At 39.3% G+C, this 17,050-nt stretch overlaps 2 protein-coding genes across 3 annotated transcripts; both read left to right on the top strand.

The window, feature by feature from the left end:
- The first annotated feature begins 15 nt into the window (after positions 1 to 15).
- On the top strand, positions 16 to 9,352 carry LOC134668636 (uncharacterized). The gene is made up of 14 exons (XM_063526079.1): positions 16 to 247; positions 344 to 682; positions 762 to 1,073; positions 1,302 to 1,637; positions 1,720 to 2,025; positions 2,110 to 2,445; positions 2,687 to 2,986; positions 3,306 to 3,644; positions 3,817 to 4,131; positions 4,210 to 4,551; positions 7,642 to 7,941; positions 8,023 to 8,203; positions 8,538 to 8,701; positions 9,061 to 9,352. The coding sequence occupies exons 1-14, from the start codon at positions 160 to 162 to the stop codon at positions 9,294 to 9,296; spliced, it is 3,894 nt and encodes a 1,297-aa protein (XP_063382149.1). The 5' UTR covers positions 16 to 159; the 3' UTR covers positions 9,297 to 9,352.
- A 4,074-nt stretch (positions 9,353 to 13,426) lies between these two features.
- LOC134668335 (uncharacterized) lies at positions 13,427 to 16,980 on the top strand. Of its 2 annotated transcripts, none has more exons than XM_063525826.1 (4): positions 13,427 to 13,558; positions 14,801 to 15,202; positions 16,159 to 16,291; positions 16,718 to 16,980. In XM_063525826.1, exons 1-4 carry the CDS (start codon positions 13,474 to 13,476, stop codon positions 16,974 to 16,976), a joined length of 879 nt encoding a protein of 292 aa, XP_063381896.1. In that variant the 5' UTR covers positions 13,427 to 13,473; the 3' UTR covers positions 16,977 to 16,980. The 2 variants fall into 2 exon arrangements, with proteins under 2 accessions (XP_063381896.1, XP_063381889.1); XM_063525819.1 differs by having other exon boundaries at positions 16,159 to 16,300.
- The last annotated feature ends 70 nt before the right edge of the window (positions 16,981 to 17,050 follow it).

Genomic DNA, 17,050 nt, shown 5'->3' with positions numbered 1-17,050 from the left:
AAATTAAAAAATTTGAACCAAACTGGAGTGACATCGACTTGCCGGCTCCAGGCACCAAGTGGAATTGAATATGCCATAACGCCCGGGGTGACACCTTTGGCCGGTGTCACCGTTCACAGCAGCTCCAGTTACGTATCCTGCCGAGTCACCATCGGAGCAATGGCTGAGAATTTGATAGGTCAATGGGTACTGGTTGAGCAAAGCACCGGGCTGCAGCGTAGACTACCTGTAATCATTCAATGGGCCCGTAAGTTGATTTATATACCTATATTGTAACTGCAGCATTACAACACCTGTACACAGCTAAACATGATAACGAGACCTATTGTTTTATTTTTTTTAGATCCAGAACATCCCGAGAGGGATGCAAGACAACTGATTATTGCACCCGAGTTAACACTACCTACGGACCTTGACGGTATAGTAGAAGTGGGGGTCGGGCGAGAGATGGGTACCTTCGATGGTTGTTTCCTGACCATCCCAGACGGGACCGTAATCCCGGTGATGTACAACACCGTCTACCCTGGAGTTAGGCTCGGTCAACCTAACAGAATGATTAGTTGTCCCATTGAGATCGGTCCAGTAACTGCTGACATGGTTGGTCGGTATACATTGTCAGGAATGGGTCACCATGTCGGAATTAGAACGGAATCGCAACAGAGTTTTACTATCATCGAAGATGGTAAGTAAACAATTGTCGGAGAGTTCAAATGACTCATTATAACTACGGACACCGGGTTTACATTTTTTGTCGATTACAGATGGAATTACGAACCTGCCACCACTTCAAATACCAACGCATAGAGGAGACAATGTAGATATTAATCTGGAACAAACGGGCAATATCGGTATCGGTACCGGTACTTGCTTGCTCAGGAACCCAGCCGGACAGATCTTCGTGCTAGACTCCACGTTCAACAACGCTGGAATCACAGTGCACAGCAGCAGCAAGTTTGTGGCCTGCAGAGTAACCATCGGGCCAATGAGTGACGAACTGCTGGGCGATTGGTCTTTGATGCACCAAGTCGCCGGGGAAAGAGAGAGGCATGTCCATGCTAGTGTATTTTGGGCAAGTAAGTAACAAAATATTCGTATTTACTATTTGGCTAAACTAAATCTGATTATGTACCTCTGATTATGTATCTTAGAGTCAATATCTTTGTACTGTTTTCATAGGTATTTAATATACCTACTCATAAGCGTATCTTTGATAATACCACGATAATACTGTTGTAGGCATTAAGACATTGTTAAGAAAGTATTAAAATTTACACGATTATTAAGTCTGATTCTATTTACAGATCCAATGGACCCATCATGGTCGTATCAGGTTATAACAGCACCAGAACAAAATGTGATCGGGGCCTTCGGTGACATCATCACAGTTACCGTACCTTGGCATCAAGGTTTACAAATAAGCTGCGTCATTATAGCTCCCGATGGTACTGTTATGCCGCACTCCGAAGGTCACAACTACCCTGGTGTCGGCTGGGCTAGAGCCAACAGTATTGCTTCTTGTACCGCTTTACTCGGCCCCCTCGATGACAGTATGCTTGGCAGATGGACCTTGGCAGCGAGATTTGATGATGATGGATCACTTTTGGAGTCACAACAGTCTATTACATTAGGACGCGACAGTAAGTCGTTTAATAATGTCAATAATACAGTTTCTATTGGGTTACAAAGCTATGGAACTAAACACTATAATTTATGTTTTAGCTGGAAATGAACTGGAGTTACCAGCGCTCGAGTATTTGACCAATGTTGATGCGTTAGTTGACCTAAGTCTGGATAATACGAACAATCCAGTCCAAAGCTGCGCTCTGTTGACGCCCGGTGGAGAATATCACGAACTTGCTGCAGATTCAAATATACCTGGAGTTACAGTTCACGGCCCGAATAAATTTGTCTCTTGCAGAGTAACTATCGGACCTATGACTGAGCAACTGTTAGGTACCTGGACGCTCGTCGAGAATAGTGCGGATGGTAGACACAGAAGGCAAGCTGCTTTGTTTTCATGGGCAAGTAAGTGTCATCAAGTTTTTGATGATATACTGAAGCTATTTACGTCAAACCAGTAACCACAACTTATTATAACCTTTATTTCAGATCCTTCTAATCCCAATGCTGCGCCAAGATTAATTATTGCATCCCAATATGATCTAAGAGCAGATACTGGTGAAATTCGTAATGTGTTCGTAGCTAGAGAAGATGGGATGTTTGAGGGTTGTTACATCACCACCCCCGATGGCACTGTCTTACCGCTGTTTCCTCACATGCAGTACCCTGGCATCTCCCACGCCGGTGTTAACAGGTTTACAGCGTGCTTCGTCGACTTGGGACCCATGGACGCCGATATGGTCGGGACATGGACCATAGCCGCAAGATTTAACAATGCCGGAAGCAGAGTTGAGTCGCAGTTGCCTATTAACATCATTCTAGTCGGTGAGTGAAATGATGATTGATATTTAATTTAAATTACTGGACAATTTATGCGCAGTAGGAGGAAGCCAAAAAAACTAGTTATGATATCAAGTCAGTTGGATACAAAGGGCAAAATAAATATCCAATCAATAACTATAGATACAATGTTTACCCGATCAACACATATTCAGTTCTTCAATGATAATTTTAAAAATACCTGTAAAAATAGTGTGAATAACTGACAAACCTCTTATTTTTTCAGATGGCACGCATATACATCTACCTATCCACGAATTGACGTACTTAGGTGGTTACGTGGACTTAAACTTGAATCAAACTGGCACTACAGGAGGTTGCAGCTTGACGACTCCTGACGGCGAAGAGCACATCTTAGGCACGACATCGAATATACCAGGAGTTGTTATACATGGCGCGAGTAAATTCGTCGCGTGTAGAGTTGTCATTGGACCAATGACCGACTCCCTTTTGGGCGATTGGGTTATTTCGCATATGGGATCGGATAATACTGAAAGGCATCAAAATATGACGATTGCTTGGGAAAGTAAGTTTCTGAACTGGGTGCGCAGCCAACATGCCAATCATTTACGCTTCGCAGGGAACGAAATATAACGGTCACTGTCGTACTAATATTGAAGAATGATAGAGAGACACAAAGCGTTTCATTGTGGTAGCGCAAGCGATTGTCACCTTGGCTAGGCATCCAGAACTACTTAGGTATTTTACGCAAATAATCACACAAACTGAATCAAATCTGCTTTTAAGCATTAAAAGATTAAGAAAGGAAATTCGTGTGATTAAGAAAATTAAAGATGAGTTTGCTTTGTTACATACATCCGTATTTACCACTATTTTCAATTCAGACCCTGCGGACCCGTCGGCACAACGGCAAGTAACAACACAAGAGCAACAAACATACAGCGTTCGACCCGGCACCATCATATCCACTTCAATCGCACGTGACGGTGATGCCTTGTTCGAGGGGTGTTTCCTTACCACTCCGGATGGCACAGTCCTGCCCGTTCTGGAGACCAATGCTTACCCTGGCACTATATGGGCAGGGGCCAACAGAGTTACTGCCTGTTTCGTCCAAATAGGACCGGTTGACCCCGAGGAGGAGGGCACCTGGATTCTGACCGCAAAATCTAACAATTATGGAGTCCGCGCGGAATTAAGGATACCTATCCAAATAACACTTATACGTAAGGAACACCTACCTTTATTTTTATGTTTAAATATCAAAATGTCAAATTTGTAATCTGAATTAAAATCGTAGTCTTATATTATTACAAGTCTTAGAGACTGCTAAGTTTTAAATGTAAGAAAGTGTGATTATCTTCATTAATTCAATGTTTTAAAATATAATTATTTTAGCTGACCAGAACCTTCTCACGGATAATCTCCCAAGACGTGAAGTATTCACTTCCACCGGAGGATTCGTAGACATTGCTCTCAATGACACTGGAACTGTGGCTGGCTCCTGCAGCCTGAGGAATCCCGCGGGTCAAACCTACCTCCTCCAGAACACTGTGATGGTATCAGGAGTTGAAGTGCGTAACACCAATCAATTTGTGTCTTGCAACGTTAGAATCGGACCCATGTCCCAAGAGCTGCTCGGCACTTGGACTCTTATTCAACAGGACTCCTTAACGACTGAAAGAACACAAACGGTTCAAATATCTTGGGCCCGTAAGTATTAAAGCTGTACAGTATTTAAAGTTGATCATATTAAATTAGACTTTTAAATTGTGGTCTTTCCTTTTCCAGATCCAGCAAGTCCACAAGATCCGCCGACGTTAATAAGGCAAGCTGTAGAGGAAATCGTCGTGGAAGAAAACGACGTTTTCACCTTAGCCGCGCCTAGAAACTACAACGACAGCTTTGCTGAGGGTTGCTATATCATCACTCCTGACTTCACAACTCTGCCGATCTTCGGCGACAACGGATACCCTGGCATTCAGTACGCTGGTGCCAACCGTCACACCATATGTTTTGTGGACATTGGTCCTATTACTGCTGATATGGCGGGGCCTTGGACACTCTTTTCGATTGTGAATAGAGCTGGGGAGAGAATAATTTCAGAGACACCTAGCCATATAACTTTTAGCGGTAAGTTTTTACTGGCTCTTAATTTAGATTTTTAGATGAACCATATTGAATCTACATGATTAAGGTGGTTCGCCTAGGTTACTCAAAACTTAACTCTCGCTAGATGGCACCACTTTTGCAAAATTTCAGATTTTATTTTTTTGTGAAATGGTCTTGGTATTTGTATACTTAAAAGTATTTTTCGCGCACTCTTTAAGTAAATATTGAACTATTAAAATAAACATTGAATACTTCATTGTGCAAAAACCACCTTTTTAATTCGACGGAGTGTTGCTGTCACGCTTTTTCCTACTATTACTCACACATGCAAACAGTGTTTCCGTGATCCTTGTAGTAGACAATTTCACACAACGTAAGTATGTTGCAATAGCGTAACGGTATGTTCGTGGAAATACGTGCAAGAGGATTGGGGTTCAAGACTGGTGCGAGTAGGTAATTCCTTTTTGTTTCTCCTTTGTGTTATCTTACCTTTAAACGAGCAATTATTATATATATATATATATAATTTATTTATTTATATATTTGGATGGTATCAGAAACGGCTCTAACGATTTCGATGAAATTTGCTATAAGGGGTTTGATCTCTTAGCTAGGTCTATGAGAAAACGCCAATTTTTGAGTTTTTATGTTTTGTAAGCTTTGGTCGGTCTCCCAGATATTCAATCTGCGCTTCAATCGCAACTAATCCCAGAATTGGCATGCGCACTAGTTTTTACGAAAGCGACTGCCCTGACCTTCCAACCCAGAGAGTAAACTTATTTGGATTAGTCCGGTTTCCTCACATTGTTTTCTTTCACCGAAAAATAGGTATCGGTGTATAAATAGGTATCAAATGCTATTTCGTACAAAAGTTCGAAAAATCATTGGTACGAGCCGGGGTTAGAACCCACGACCTCCGAATTGCTTTCCGCTAGGCCAGCAGCGCTTCCCCCACATACTCAGTGTTATCAGGTTTTTTAAAAATCAAAAACGATTACTTATGAAAGCAGAAGAATATAAATGATCGTATTAGATTTATAATTGTTACATATTTGCCGTAACTTATTTTTAAAATGTGTTTTTCAATTAAAAGACACGTCAAGATTGTTTACCTTATTTCTAATGCTAAAAAAAAACAAACTATAGTAATAATTGTGTTTTTCATTCATAGACAAAATCCATTATTTTTAACCACAGGAAATTTTATACACTTCTTTTTAGGGTTCCGTACCCAAAGGGTAAAACGGGACCCTAATACTCAGACTTCGCTGTCCGTCCGTCCGTCCGTCTGTCACCAGGCTGTATCTCACGAACCTTAATAGCTAGACAGTTGAAATTTTCACAGATGATGTATTTCTGTTGCCGCTATAACAACAAATACTAAAAACAGAATAAAATAAAAATTTGAATGGGGCTCCCATACAACAAACGTGATTTTTGACCAAAGTTAAGCAACATCGGGAGTGGTCAGTACTTGGATGGGTGACCGTTTTTTTTTGCTTTTTTTTGTTTTTTTTTTTTTGCATTATGGCACGGAACACTTCGTGCGCGAGTCCGACTCGCACTTGCCCGGTTTTTATTGCAGTGAGGATGTCCTGATTGTAAAAATCAGAGAGATTAGGTAGAGTATAATTTCTAATTATCTTTGTAAAAATAAAAGAATACGTGTACGAGGGTTGCACTGAAAATGTCGGGAATAGAGAAAACTGTCGCATCTAGACAGTCAATCTTTATTTTAATGCATACTTAAACTCAAACTGACCACGCATATAAATTTTCTTTTGAAAGTAATCATTCTGTAATGCACACGGCTCATAATCCCAAAGTCCTTTTTGTATGGCGATTTTGGGGCCTTAGTGGTTTTGTATGAAATTCGTGGAGTAGCCAACGGAATTGAAGTTTTTTTTACATATATATGTATATAAAAGATTTTTTTACTGTTGTCATATGAATATTTAGGAATGTCGAAATCTGCCGATATGCAACTTTTTTGGCAGTCTTTTTAATTAACAGCACAAATGCGATTTTAATTTTTGACGTCGCTTTGGAATGACATGCTTCTTTAAGATCACCCATGGGATAAAATGAAAGTGACTTTCATATTTAATTTTAACTGCAAACGAACGTACGATGAAATCTAGTTCATAAAAAAATAACAGAAGCCCTTTGTAACTTTTATTTGTTCGATGAGGGCATATTGAGAACCGTTTAAAAATATGATTCGAAAAATCACTTGGTCAAAAATTCAAATAATGTTCGACATACAATTTTCAAATTGCCAGTAATTCTTAAATACAAATGACAACCAAATGGAATATACCTTAAAAGTTTTATAAAGAGTTACATTTTTATAAATTATATGCCTCTTTCTATTATGTTATTTCTAAGTGTCCCATTCCCGAATCTTTCAGTGCGACCCTCGTATCCCATACTTAATAATCGATATATGATAATAAGAAAAATTAAATAAAAATAAAAAAACAATACGAAATTTAGGTGTAACAAAAATACAAAAAGTTATGTTCCAGCATACAATGACTGGGGATCGAACCGGGAATCTTCCGTTTGCAAGCAAAAAAGCGACTGTTTGCATAACACGCCATGATAGTTCTTAGCTAAGCTGACGAACTTCTCGCTTAGGTCAATTAACTACCTGTCAAATATCAGTGTCAACAAAATTGCACTAAACATGACGGCACTCCAAATTCGAGCCGTGGTCAGCCCGGCAACGTCGGAAATGGTATGGCAACGTCGCAAATGTATCTGTACACGACATTTGTGACACACACATACGTAAAATTGATGAAAAGTTAACTATGATTTTTGCATGATTTCTGTATGAAACATTGTTTTCCTGTTAATTTCGCGCAAACGAATATTCGAAAGAAGATAAATGCGGAAATATTTGTGTACTAATAGTGTGTAGTTACTTAATGAGCTTTGATTGAATTTTGTATGAAAAGCGAACCACCTTAAGTGTAAAAATTTACAAGTACCTACTCATTTTACACTCATTTTGATGCAGAAAATAACTAAAACGACGTAACTCGAAATAACGCATAAGCATGTTTTTTCCTAACAAACAACCGCTCTTACTTAATTTCATTTTAGACGGAGTCATAAGATTGCCAACTCTTCAACACGTCGCACATGAAGGTCACTTTATCGACCTGGCGTTGAATCAAACTGGCCAGACAGGGAACTGCCTCCTCAGGGTTCCATCCGGTCACGAGTACACCTTGGCCACGGCAGGAACTCTGGACGGCATCACAGCACACGAACAGAGCAAATTCGTATCCTGCCGGGTGGTGATAGGGCCCATCACTGAGACGCTAATCGGAGATTGGGTTTTGATACAACAGTTCACCGATCCCCATTTAAGGGAGCAGCCAGCTACGATTTCTTGGGCTAGTAAGTCAAAAATAATCTTTGTTTAATTTTTGAATTATTTATATCAAACTGCCAAATGAGTAACAAAATAATAACTTTCAGATCCCGATGATATCACGGCAGAAGTGTGGGATATCAGAAGAGAACCCGACAAAGACATTTACGGAGACTACGGAGCCTCTGTCGAAATCTCTATCCCACGGCAGAACCTGAACTATCTCTTCGAAGGGTGCTTTATCACGACGCCTGACGAAACTACCCTTCCTATTTTCGCCAACCATGCGTAAGTTTTATCCAGTTGCACATAATTTAGTTTGTGATAAATAATATTTAAAAATACAATAAGAAATGTGTTTCGTTTTAAAGTCTAAAAGTACCTACCTGTAAAGGTTATGATGTATTTTTATTTGATAATAGAGCATTAGATACAATTGCTGCATATTTAGATATACAAATAACTTATGCGTAAACTATACCTAATTTATTTGAAGCTGTTCTGACTACGACTACTAACTGGTTCGACTCATAGACGCGCAAAGTTATCTATGGCCCTTCAACCTATGTGCTGCCTTTCAACGTATGTTTTCTTCACGCATTCAATGATGTATTTGATCCAGGTATCCCGGAATCACGCACTTAGGAGTGAACCAAAACACAGCTTGCTTCGTGGAGCTCGGGCCTATAGACAGCGACATGGAAGGGACCTGGGTGCTGGCAGCCAGGTTTAATGACAACGGAGATCGCCACGAGGACCGCCAGCCGTTCATCCTCGCTATCGGACGTGAGTATCACCTGCACGGGACTACTGTTATGTTTAATCTACATTCGTAGCAGGTATTCGAAACTAGATACTCGTACTTTATTGATGGTCAATTTTGATCCCCGTAAGCTGGTATTTAATATTTATCTTTGCATCCAAATTTGAACCCTGACCTAAGATTATCCGTTTGTGTTTTTGTATTAAACTATATTTTCTCAATCGCAAAATAGACAAATTTCTAAAGAAAATTAGGAAGTTTATGCAAATGTAACTGCAATTCGTTAACTACAGACGTTTATCTAAGTACTGTACCTATACGAATCACTCGTAAGATACTTATTCTTTCTGCGTCAGAATTCTCATGTTACTTTTTTCTGCAGCTCCTCCAGCCACCTTCAACGCGATAGCCCTCATCGTCAGCCTGACGGTGATCTTTGGCCTCGTCTTCATCGTGGTGGGATTCTTAAGCTACAAGCCTGCGAGGGACTGGGGCTCAAACACGTGGAACCAGTCGCGGTCCTGGAGTACGCAGAGGTGGAACCGACTTCGGAACAGCATGCGCAGTGTTTCCAGTAGGAGTCCTGTCGTTGATCATGAGTTAGGGTCGAGGAGCTAGTTGTATTGTTTTCTTATTGTTGTTATAATTTGGTCATAGACTACACGAAGGCTATCAAATTAAAAGCTTCAACGGAAAATATAACTACGTCGCCGTTTTCTTAACTACTCAAGCTGAAATGGGCCCCTAGATATGGGTAGACCTACACATATAATAAAACTATATTCAATATTTATTTTCTTCATGCTTCTCGATATTTACCTACCTACCTACTTATAATTAGTTATTGTAACAACTGCTTTTTATTTATATTCGTAATATAAGTACCTACTCCGTAGGTACCTACACCACAAATAATGGCTTTCCAAAATGATGACAATAAAATACATATGATATGAATAGTTTTGTAAAAGTGAGTAGATATTTAAATATGAAACTGTGATATACTGAGTGACAAACAAAAAATAAGTACTTATAGGTATAGGATTATAATATACAGTTTTATGTATTGTATTTATTTTTAATAAATAATCTGATGAGCTTATGATAATTATTTATGATCTACTAGATAATTATATCGATCATGTTTATACCTACATATTCGTGATACATTACTGTATATAGCTGTAATTAAAATAATTAATACCCGATTGATTGTTTATCATTTTATCACTTGTGCATGGAGGTTTCTCACGTATTCTTTATCCCACCAAAAACATAAATGTAAAAAAGGAGAGCCAAGTTCAATACAAAAATTATGCTTGGCTGTGGGGCTCGCCGCAAAAAGAATGGAGATCTAAATGAGTGCCACTGCCAAGTTCTATGCAAAATCCAAATATGTATTTATAGGAACAAAATAACATTATAAACAAGTATTAAACTCTATTTCTTTGCTTTATTGGATACCTATAACAATTGCTGTTATTTTAAAAAATATGAGATCTTAAAGTAGGTTAGATTTGACTTGGCCAGTTTTCATTATATCAATCATTTTATATATATTGTAATTCTGATAAAACCTGGCCAAGCCAAATCTAACCTACTTTAAGATCTCACATTTTTTAAAATAACAGCAATTGTTATAGGTATCCAATAAAGCAAAGAAATAGAGTTTAATACTTGTTTATAATGTTATTTTGTTCCTATAAATACATATTTGGATTTTGCATAGAACTTGGCAGTGGCACTCATTTAGATCTCCATTCTTTTTGCGGCGAGCCCCACAGCCAAGCATAATTTTTGTATTGAACTTGGCTCTCCTTTTTTACATTTATGTTTTTGGTGGGATATCAATACTTTTTGTAAAGAAAACTAGGCAGGTATTGAGATTTAATGTTTTTTCTTGTGTTTCCGCTGTATGGTTTTTACTTCTGTTCTTTGTATAATTATGTGGTGCCGCGCGCCGCCGACGACACACCGTTGGCCGGTTGTTTAGAGCGTATTACAAGTTTTTTGTATGGGGACACCACTTATTTTTTTACTAAACTTTATTTTAATATAGCAAATATAATAATACATATATTGGGGTAGTTTCAAATATCTGCTTGTAACGGTTCCAACGCTACAATAAAAAAATATTTTTTTGTATGGGGACCCCCCCCTATTTTTTAACTTTTTTTTATTTTTAGATTTTTTCCTACGCTTACACACAATAAACGAGCTGGATTCCAAATTTCATCCTTCTAGGTCATCTGGAAGTAGGTTAGGTTTAGGTACTTATATGTCAGTCCCAATAAAAAATGGTTTTTTTTGTATGGGGACCCCCCCTATTTTTAAACTTTATTTTATTTTTAGATTTTTTCCTACGGTTACACACAATAACCGAGCTGGATTCCAAATTTCATCCTTCTAGGTCATCTGGAAGTAGGTTAGGTTTAGGTACTTATATGTCAGTCCCAATAAAAAGTGTTTTTTTTGTATGGGGACCCCCCCTATATTTTAACTTTATTTTATTTTTAGATTTTTTCCTACGGTTGCACACAATAACCAAGCTGGATTCCAAATTTCATCCTTCTAGGTCATCTGGAAGTAGGTTAGGTTTAGGTACTATAAGTCATAAGTCAGTCTTAAAATTTACGACTTTTTGACCTTCATACCTTTATAACCGTTTGAGCTAGCTTCATGAAATTTGGGCTTCTAGATATCCTTATGGATATAATTAAACACACGTAGTTTTATGTGTTTACGTCAAAGATGTTTTGAGTTATAGAAGGGTCAAAAGTGGCACCAAGTGGTTCGTGTAATATTACACTCGGCGCTGGCTAGCCAGTTCCTTTGCTTGAACTTGGCTTGACACGCTGCCGCGTGTCTAGATCTCCTAAAATCTATTTTACCTGCACGATACGGAGTTACAATAATAAAATAAACACAAAGTGACACTCGGATGGTAACTTGGTAACTGCGGACAGATGGGCTCGAGAACTGTCCCGAGCCAGTGACGTAGCGTGAACCAATCTATTGTGAGCGAAAACCACATCTGCGAGGCCCTTTTTAATGTGTTTTCCCAAGGTAATAAAAAGGTTCGCTTTGCGAGGTCCCCTAAGTGCGAGGCCGTGGGGCCCCATTCGCCCACGCCAAGCTACGCCCCTGTCTCGTGCTGTCCTACAGCAGCAGATCGGATAGGGCCCCATTAGCATGCCGCCTTCGCCGCAGGGGATCCGCTTAGGGCGGTATTCCATCTGTCCAATATCTTGGTCCAATTTCAAATAATGCGTCTCACTCTCTCCATTAAGCAAAATGTGAGACAAAATACAAATTGGACAGGTGGAATACCACCCTTAAGCACACACCAGTAGGCCTCGCCAAAATGACAATCGTACATCGATAAACGCCTAACGAAAAGAAAGAAATAGGTATCGGGATGACTAATGCAACGAATACTTGCGTGATTATAACCATACATTAAATACCTACCTGTTAAAATTGTAGTTTCTATCAACAATTGTTATCGTAGCTAGTAGGGCCTGTGGGGGCCTACCCCCACATCAGATACCTACCTAGTCTACCTACCCTCCTAAGACCCTGCGTACGATCGATATCCCAACTTAAGTAGGTACCCAAGTTCCGATACTAATTTTATAGAAAAGTGGATACTTATGTTAAGGAGCCTACTGTACAAATGGTTGTAATTTTTCCACAATCTAATTTTGACCATTTTATTGAGTATAAGTAAGGGTTCCAAATTCAAAAACAGATATCTCTTCTCGCGCCTATCGCGGTAAGATGTGCTAGCAGTGCAGCTGACATCACTTGAGTGAATATTAAAAAAAAATATGTGTAAACAAAATGTTAAGTACCTAATTCAATTATTGCACTTTGTTAATATTTCACCTCGTATATAGCTAAGGACGAACATCGTATGAGACAAAGGCCAATAGGTTAAGCAGGCCAAGTAAGCGAGAATCTTTTTAACTGAACTGTCCTTCAGCACTGTGGAACGTGTTTATTGACCGACTTCCAAAAATGAGGAAGTTCTCAATTGGGCTCTAATATTATTGCATTCAATGCCAGCACGAGCTACACGCTACGAGCGTAAGCCGATAACACGGTTTTTCCCGTTTGTAGCGAATAGTGTCCAAAAACCGAACTCGCTTAGCGGGTTGCTGACCGTAGGCGTACCCACGGTGGGGCAAGGTGGGGCAGTTGCCCCACCCTGGTCTCTGACCATAAGCTAAGAATTTCTGTTTCAACCGTACCTTGTTACAACATACCCAGCCTCCCCTACTTCTGCCCCACCCCTTAAAAAATGCTGCGTACGCCCATGTTGCTGACGGTTAAATGTGTTAACCGGTGTACCTATTTACACGGTTGGTATGAAATTGATAGTAGGTACGTAGATAGGGAAAACTGAAAACGACATTGTCGTGGTAGAAAAAATTATATTGGTACGTACCTACTTATCGTCAACAGCCAAACCGGCTCTACCGTCATCGTCGTGCATATTGCAATAATATGCAATCTCATGCTGGTATAATAATTAGGTAACCGTAGAACTACTGAAAGAGTCCATTCACAAACATCCCACTGAACGACCGAGTCGACCGACAATGTTTGTATACAATTTATCTATTCACAACACAGCTTAACCAACTGTGAGCCAATAGCTACTCCCATTTTTTGACACGTGCATTTTAAACAATTAAGGTCAAACTTATACTGGTCCGTTTGCGTGTAGCGTTGTTAGTTTTTGTGAACTGTCTTGTCTGGGGACGATATCAGTGTGGCCGCGCGCGCCGCTATGCACGCGCGTGCGTTGATCATCACAATCTGTGTCGCCATTTCAAATTGTTTGACGATCCATCAAAACAACGAGCCGGACATAGGTACGTTACTTATCGACTAAGATACGCGTGATGTGTAACGTTAATAAGGTTTTTTAATTGAAGTGGAAATTGATTTATTAAGTTCTGTTTGTTTACGCTCAAAAGTGATTGAAAAAACGTGCGCCGATAACAAAATTTCGTGATTTTTGTGAAGTAAAAACGCAATTCCTTTAAATTAAAACACTAACTTTCACATAGGTATTCATTTCCAATTGAAAACACATACCTACCTATCAAAAATTGTTGTTTTTGCGTGTCAAAAAGTTGTAAGCTCTTCGAGTGACGATGACTAAGAGTTGGTCGCCCGTAACGGCATATGTTTGGGCGCGGGCGCAATGCCCTCCCGAAACGGGCCTCTTTGCCCGCGTAATTCAAATAACGGTCAGCTGTCGTTTGAAGTTAGCTATTTAATTCCTAATAAGTAGGTAGGTTCCTAACTTGAATTTAGCAACCTCCTAGCCAGTTGGTAGTGACCATGCTTACACAGCAGGTCACGGGTTCGAATCCCGGTAAAGGCATTTATTTGTGTGTTTATCTCGAGTACTGGTTCGAGGTATGGATGTTATCGATGTATCTATTTAAGTATGTATTCATAGTATATTTATTTTAATGTATCATCGTCGCCAATTAAGTACCCATCACAAGCTTTTTCTTAGTCTGGGGCTCGGTTAATCTGTGTAAGATTGTCCCCAAAAAATTTAATAAGTAGGTAATTAAAATATTTAAATAGGTTTTTAAGTATTTTCACCGTAACAAGGTAGATAGCTTACAATTCACGCTAACATTACTGAATCGTTTTTAATTTTAAGCCAACTGAATAAATACAGATGGCTTGTAACTTAGATAAGTACATGCGATGTTCCAGTTTAACCTACTTAGGTACTGCTTGGGTATGTCTATAGGTACTTGTTTATTTAGATAAGTTATCGAAAGTAAATACGTACACGGTGTGGATATTATCACCACCTATAATATCTTGTCATTCCGACAAACTGCATGACTAACTATACGCTCAAACAATTTTTACCAACGTCGCATGACTTATTCCACTGTTTGATAAACTCCGCAGGAATTTACTTCAATAAAGCGCCGTAATTCAGAAACGTATTATAAACAAAATAATTTCAATATCGATCCATCGCGCACACAATTCGAGTACTTTGACATAAAATATCGCTGAATAGGTACCGTTCAAAACTAATAAACAATAATATATTTAAGTCATTTTATTATTAATTTCAGAAACGCATCCAAAAGAAGAACTGCCGCCACTCTTCATAGTGTGTAACCTCACCGACATAGTAACAATCACTGCACCAGGAAAATACAGTACCGACGCGCTATACTATTTATACAACCCAAGTAATGACGTCACTAAACTGGACATTAAGCAAAATGCAGCGATAGACGAAAGACATGCGAATACCGGTGATAAAACCGTAGTAAATAATAAATATAAAGTAAGAAATGTTAATCTAGGACAGAAGGTCGACTCCAAAACGAATGATTCGTTTGGGGGAAACAATGAATTTGTCATTGGGCCTGTGGGGCAAGAGGACCACGGGAATTGGGTGCTCAGTATTTATTACAAGAGGAATGGATCTTGGGTGGAAGAGTTCCAGGTTATCACAATTCAGATAATAGGTAAGTATACCTAAAGAAATCTGCCAGGTACATTTGGCATTATAAAAGTTCCTTCCTTTATAGAAGTTAATTGGCGAAGGTCAAACGACTACAACACAGTGTAATAAAACGGGACAAGTTCGAGTCGGACTCGCCCACCGAGGGTTCCGTACTTATTAGTATTTGGTGTTATAGCGGCAACAGAAATACATCATCTGTGAAAATTTCAACTGTCTAGCCATCACGGTCACATACAGCCTGGTGACAGACAGACAGACGGACAGTGGAGTCTTAGGTAGTAATAGGGTCCCGTTTTTACCCTTTAGGTACGGAACCCTAAAAATGTTTACTTTCGTACTCATAAGTCATAATATTCGACAGTTGTTAATAATTATATGTCTCATACCCGCCACGGCGGCACTGTGCCGAGCGAATAGACGAAGACGCATGTTGGCAGTTCAATTAACGAGCATTCGATACGGAATGCGCAGCTAAAGCTATTGCCAAATGCTTAGTGCATTGCCTCATCAGGCGTTAGCGAAAGAATAACATCACAAATAAATAAATAATAACACATCATCGTAAAAACAATCATCACAGTCACAATGGCAACATTAGGAAGAGTACAGATTAGGTAGGGACTTTGTTCTTGCTATGCCGGTACCGGACAATTTCAATATGGCACATACATAATGGACATAAGTTTAAAGCGAACATATAATAAAGCCATAAAAAGCACAATGGTTTAAAACAATAAACCGTCATTCTATGAAACTTACTAACTATGTAAACAAACCGCCATATTGAAATTGTCAAAGAAAGATGAATTTACTAGTGACTTCTGTTTACATAGTTAGCAAGTTCCATAGAAAGACACTTTACAGCTTACATCACGCTTCCATAATTTTATTTTAAGTCTCATTTAGCGCTGTTTAGAATAAAGATACCATTTACCTAAATATTTATTTTTATTTTAGATTACGTCCCAATCCAGCCAGCATCCCCCGTACTAACGGAGGGAGATACATTGGAGTTCGGTTTCGCGTACCCCTTACCGGACCTTGAGACCTGTGAGCTGGTGCAACCCTCTGTCGACCGACCTTACGACAGGTACTTTAGGTAGGTAGGAACATATACAAACACAACTTCAGACTATGTTTCGATCCCGCACTTCGACTTGCACCATCATATCATCTAGTCCAAATGTCAAAACCGAGTCTAATATTTTTTCCCATCACTTTATGCGTCTTAATTATTCCTACGTGTAGGACCGAACGTAATAGCATTGTGCATTAATGCCTACATTAGCAGAGCAGTGTTGACTGCATCTATTTAGAATCTGGACTTACTTAATATTTAAAACAACATTTGAAGTGGTTAAGCGGGCCTGGTGCCAAAATTAACGCACGCTGCTCGCTCTTATTCTCTTCACAATAAAGTTGTGTTCTGACAGGACAACTCGCCCGCTTAGCCACTGCTGCCTACTGTATCAAGATTGATACTGCTGCCGACAGTTGATTGTACGTTGTTTTACAGATATTACGAGAGGACATCGCTGCACACGTGTACTTACGTCATTCGTAACCTGAGCACCCAGGACTCGGGGACATGGAAGATAATCGCAGTCGGAAACATCGTGTACGAAGGCCATAGCACCGTAGAAGTTAGGGAAATCGGGGACGGTCTTTTAGACGCTTTGCCTCTTGTAAGCGCTAGTGGAAATGGAACCAAATACTTAATATTTAGTATAATTCTGCCAGTTGGACTGATATTAAAAATATATATTTGTTTGTAATTAATTATATGGTTTTATTATTTTCGTTTTACCACGTTTTATCACACATCAACTGGAGTAATTATTTTTTATTT

This window comes from Cydia fagiglandana, chromosome 1 (assembly GCF_963556715.1).
Source record: "Cydia fagiglandana chromosome 1, ilCydFagi1.1, whole genome shotgun sequence".
Taxonomy (NCBI): domain Eukaryota; kingdom Metazoa; phylum Arthropoda; class Insecta; order Lepidoptera; family Tortricidae; genus Cydia; species Cydia fagiglandana.
Note: the sequence above shows the minus strand (reverse complement) of the source record. Positions and strands in the feature narration are given on the sequence as shown.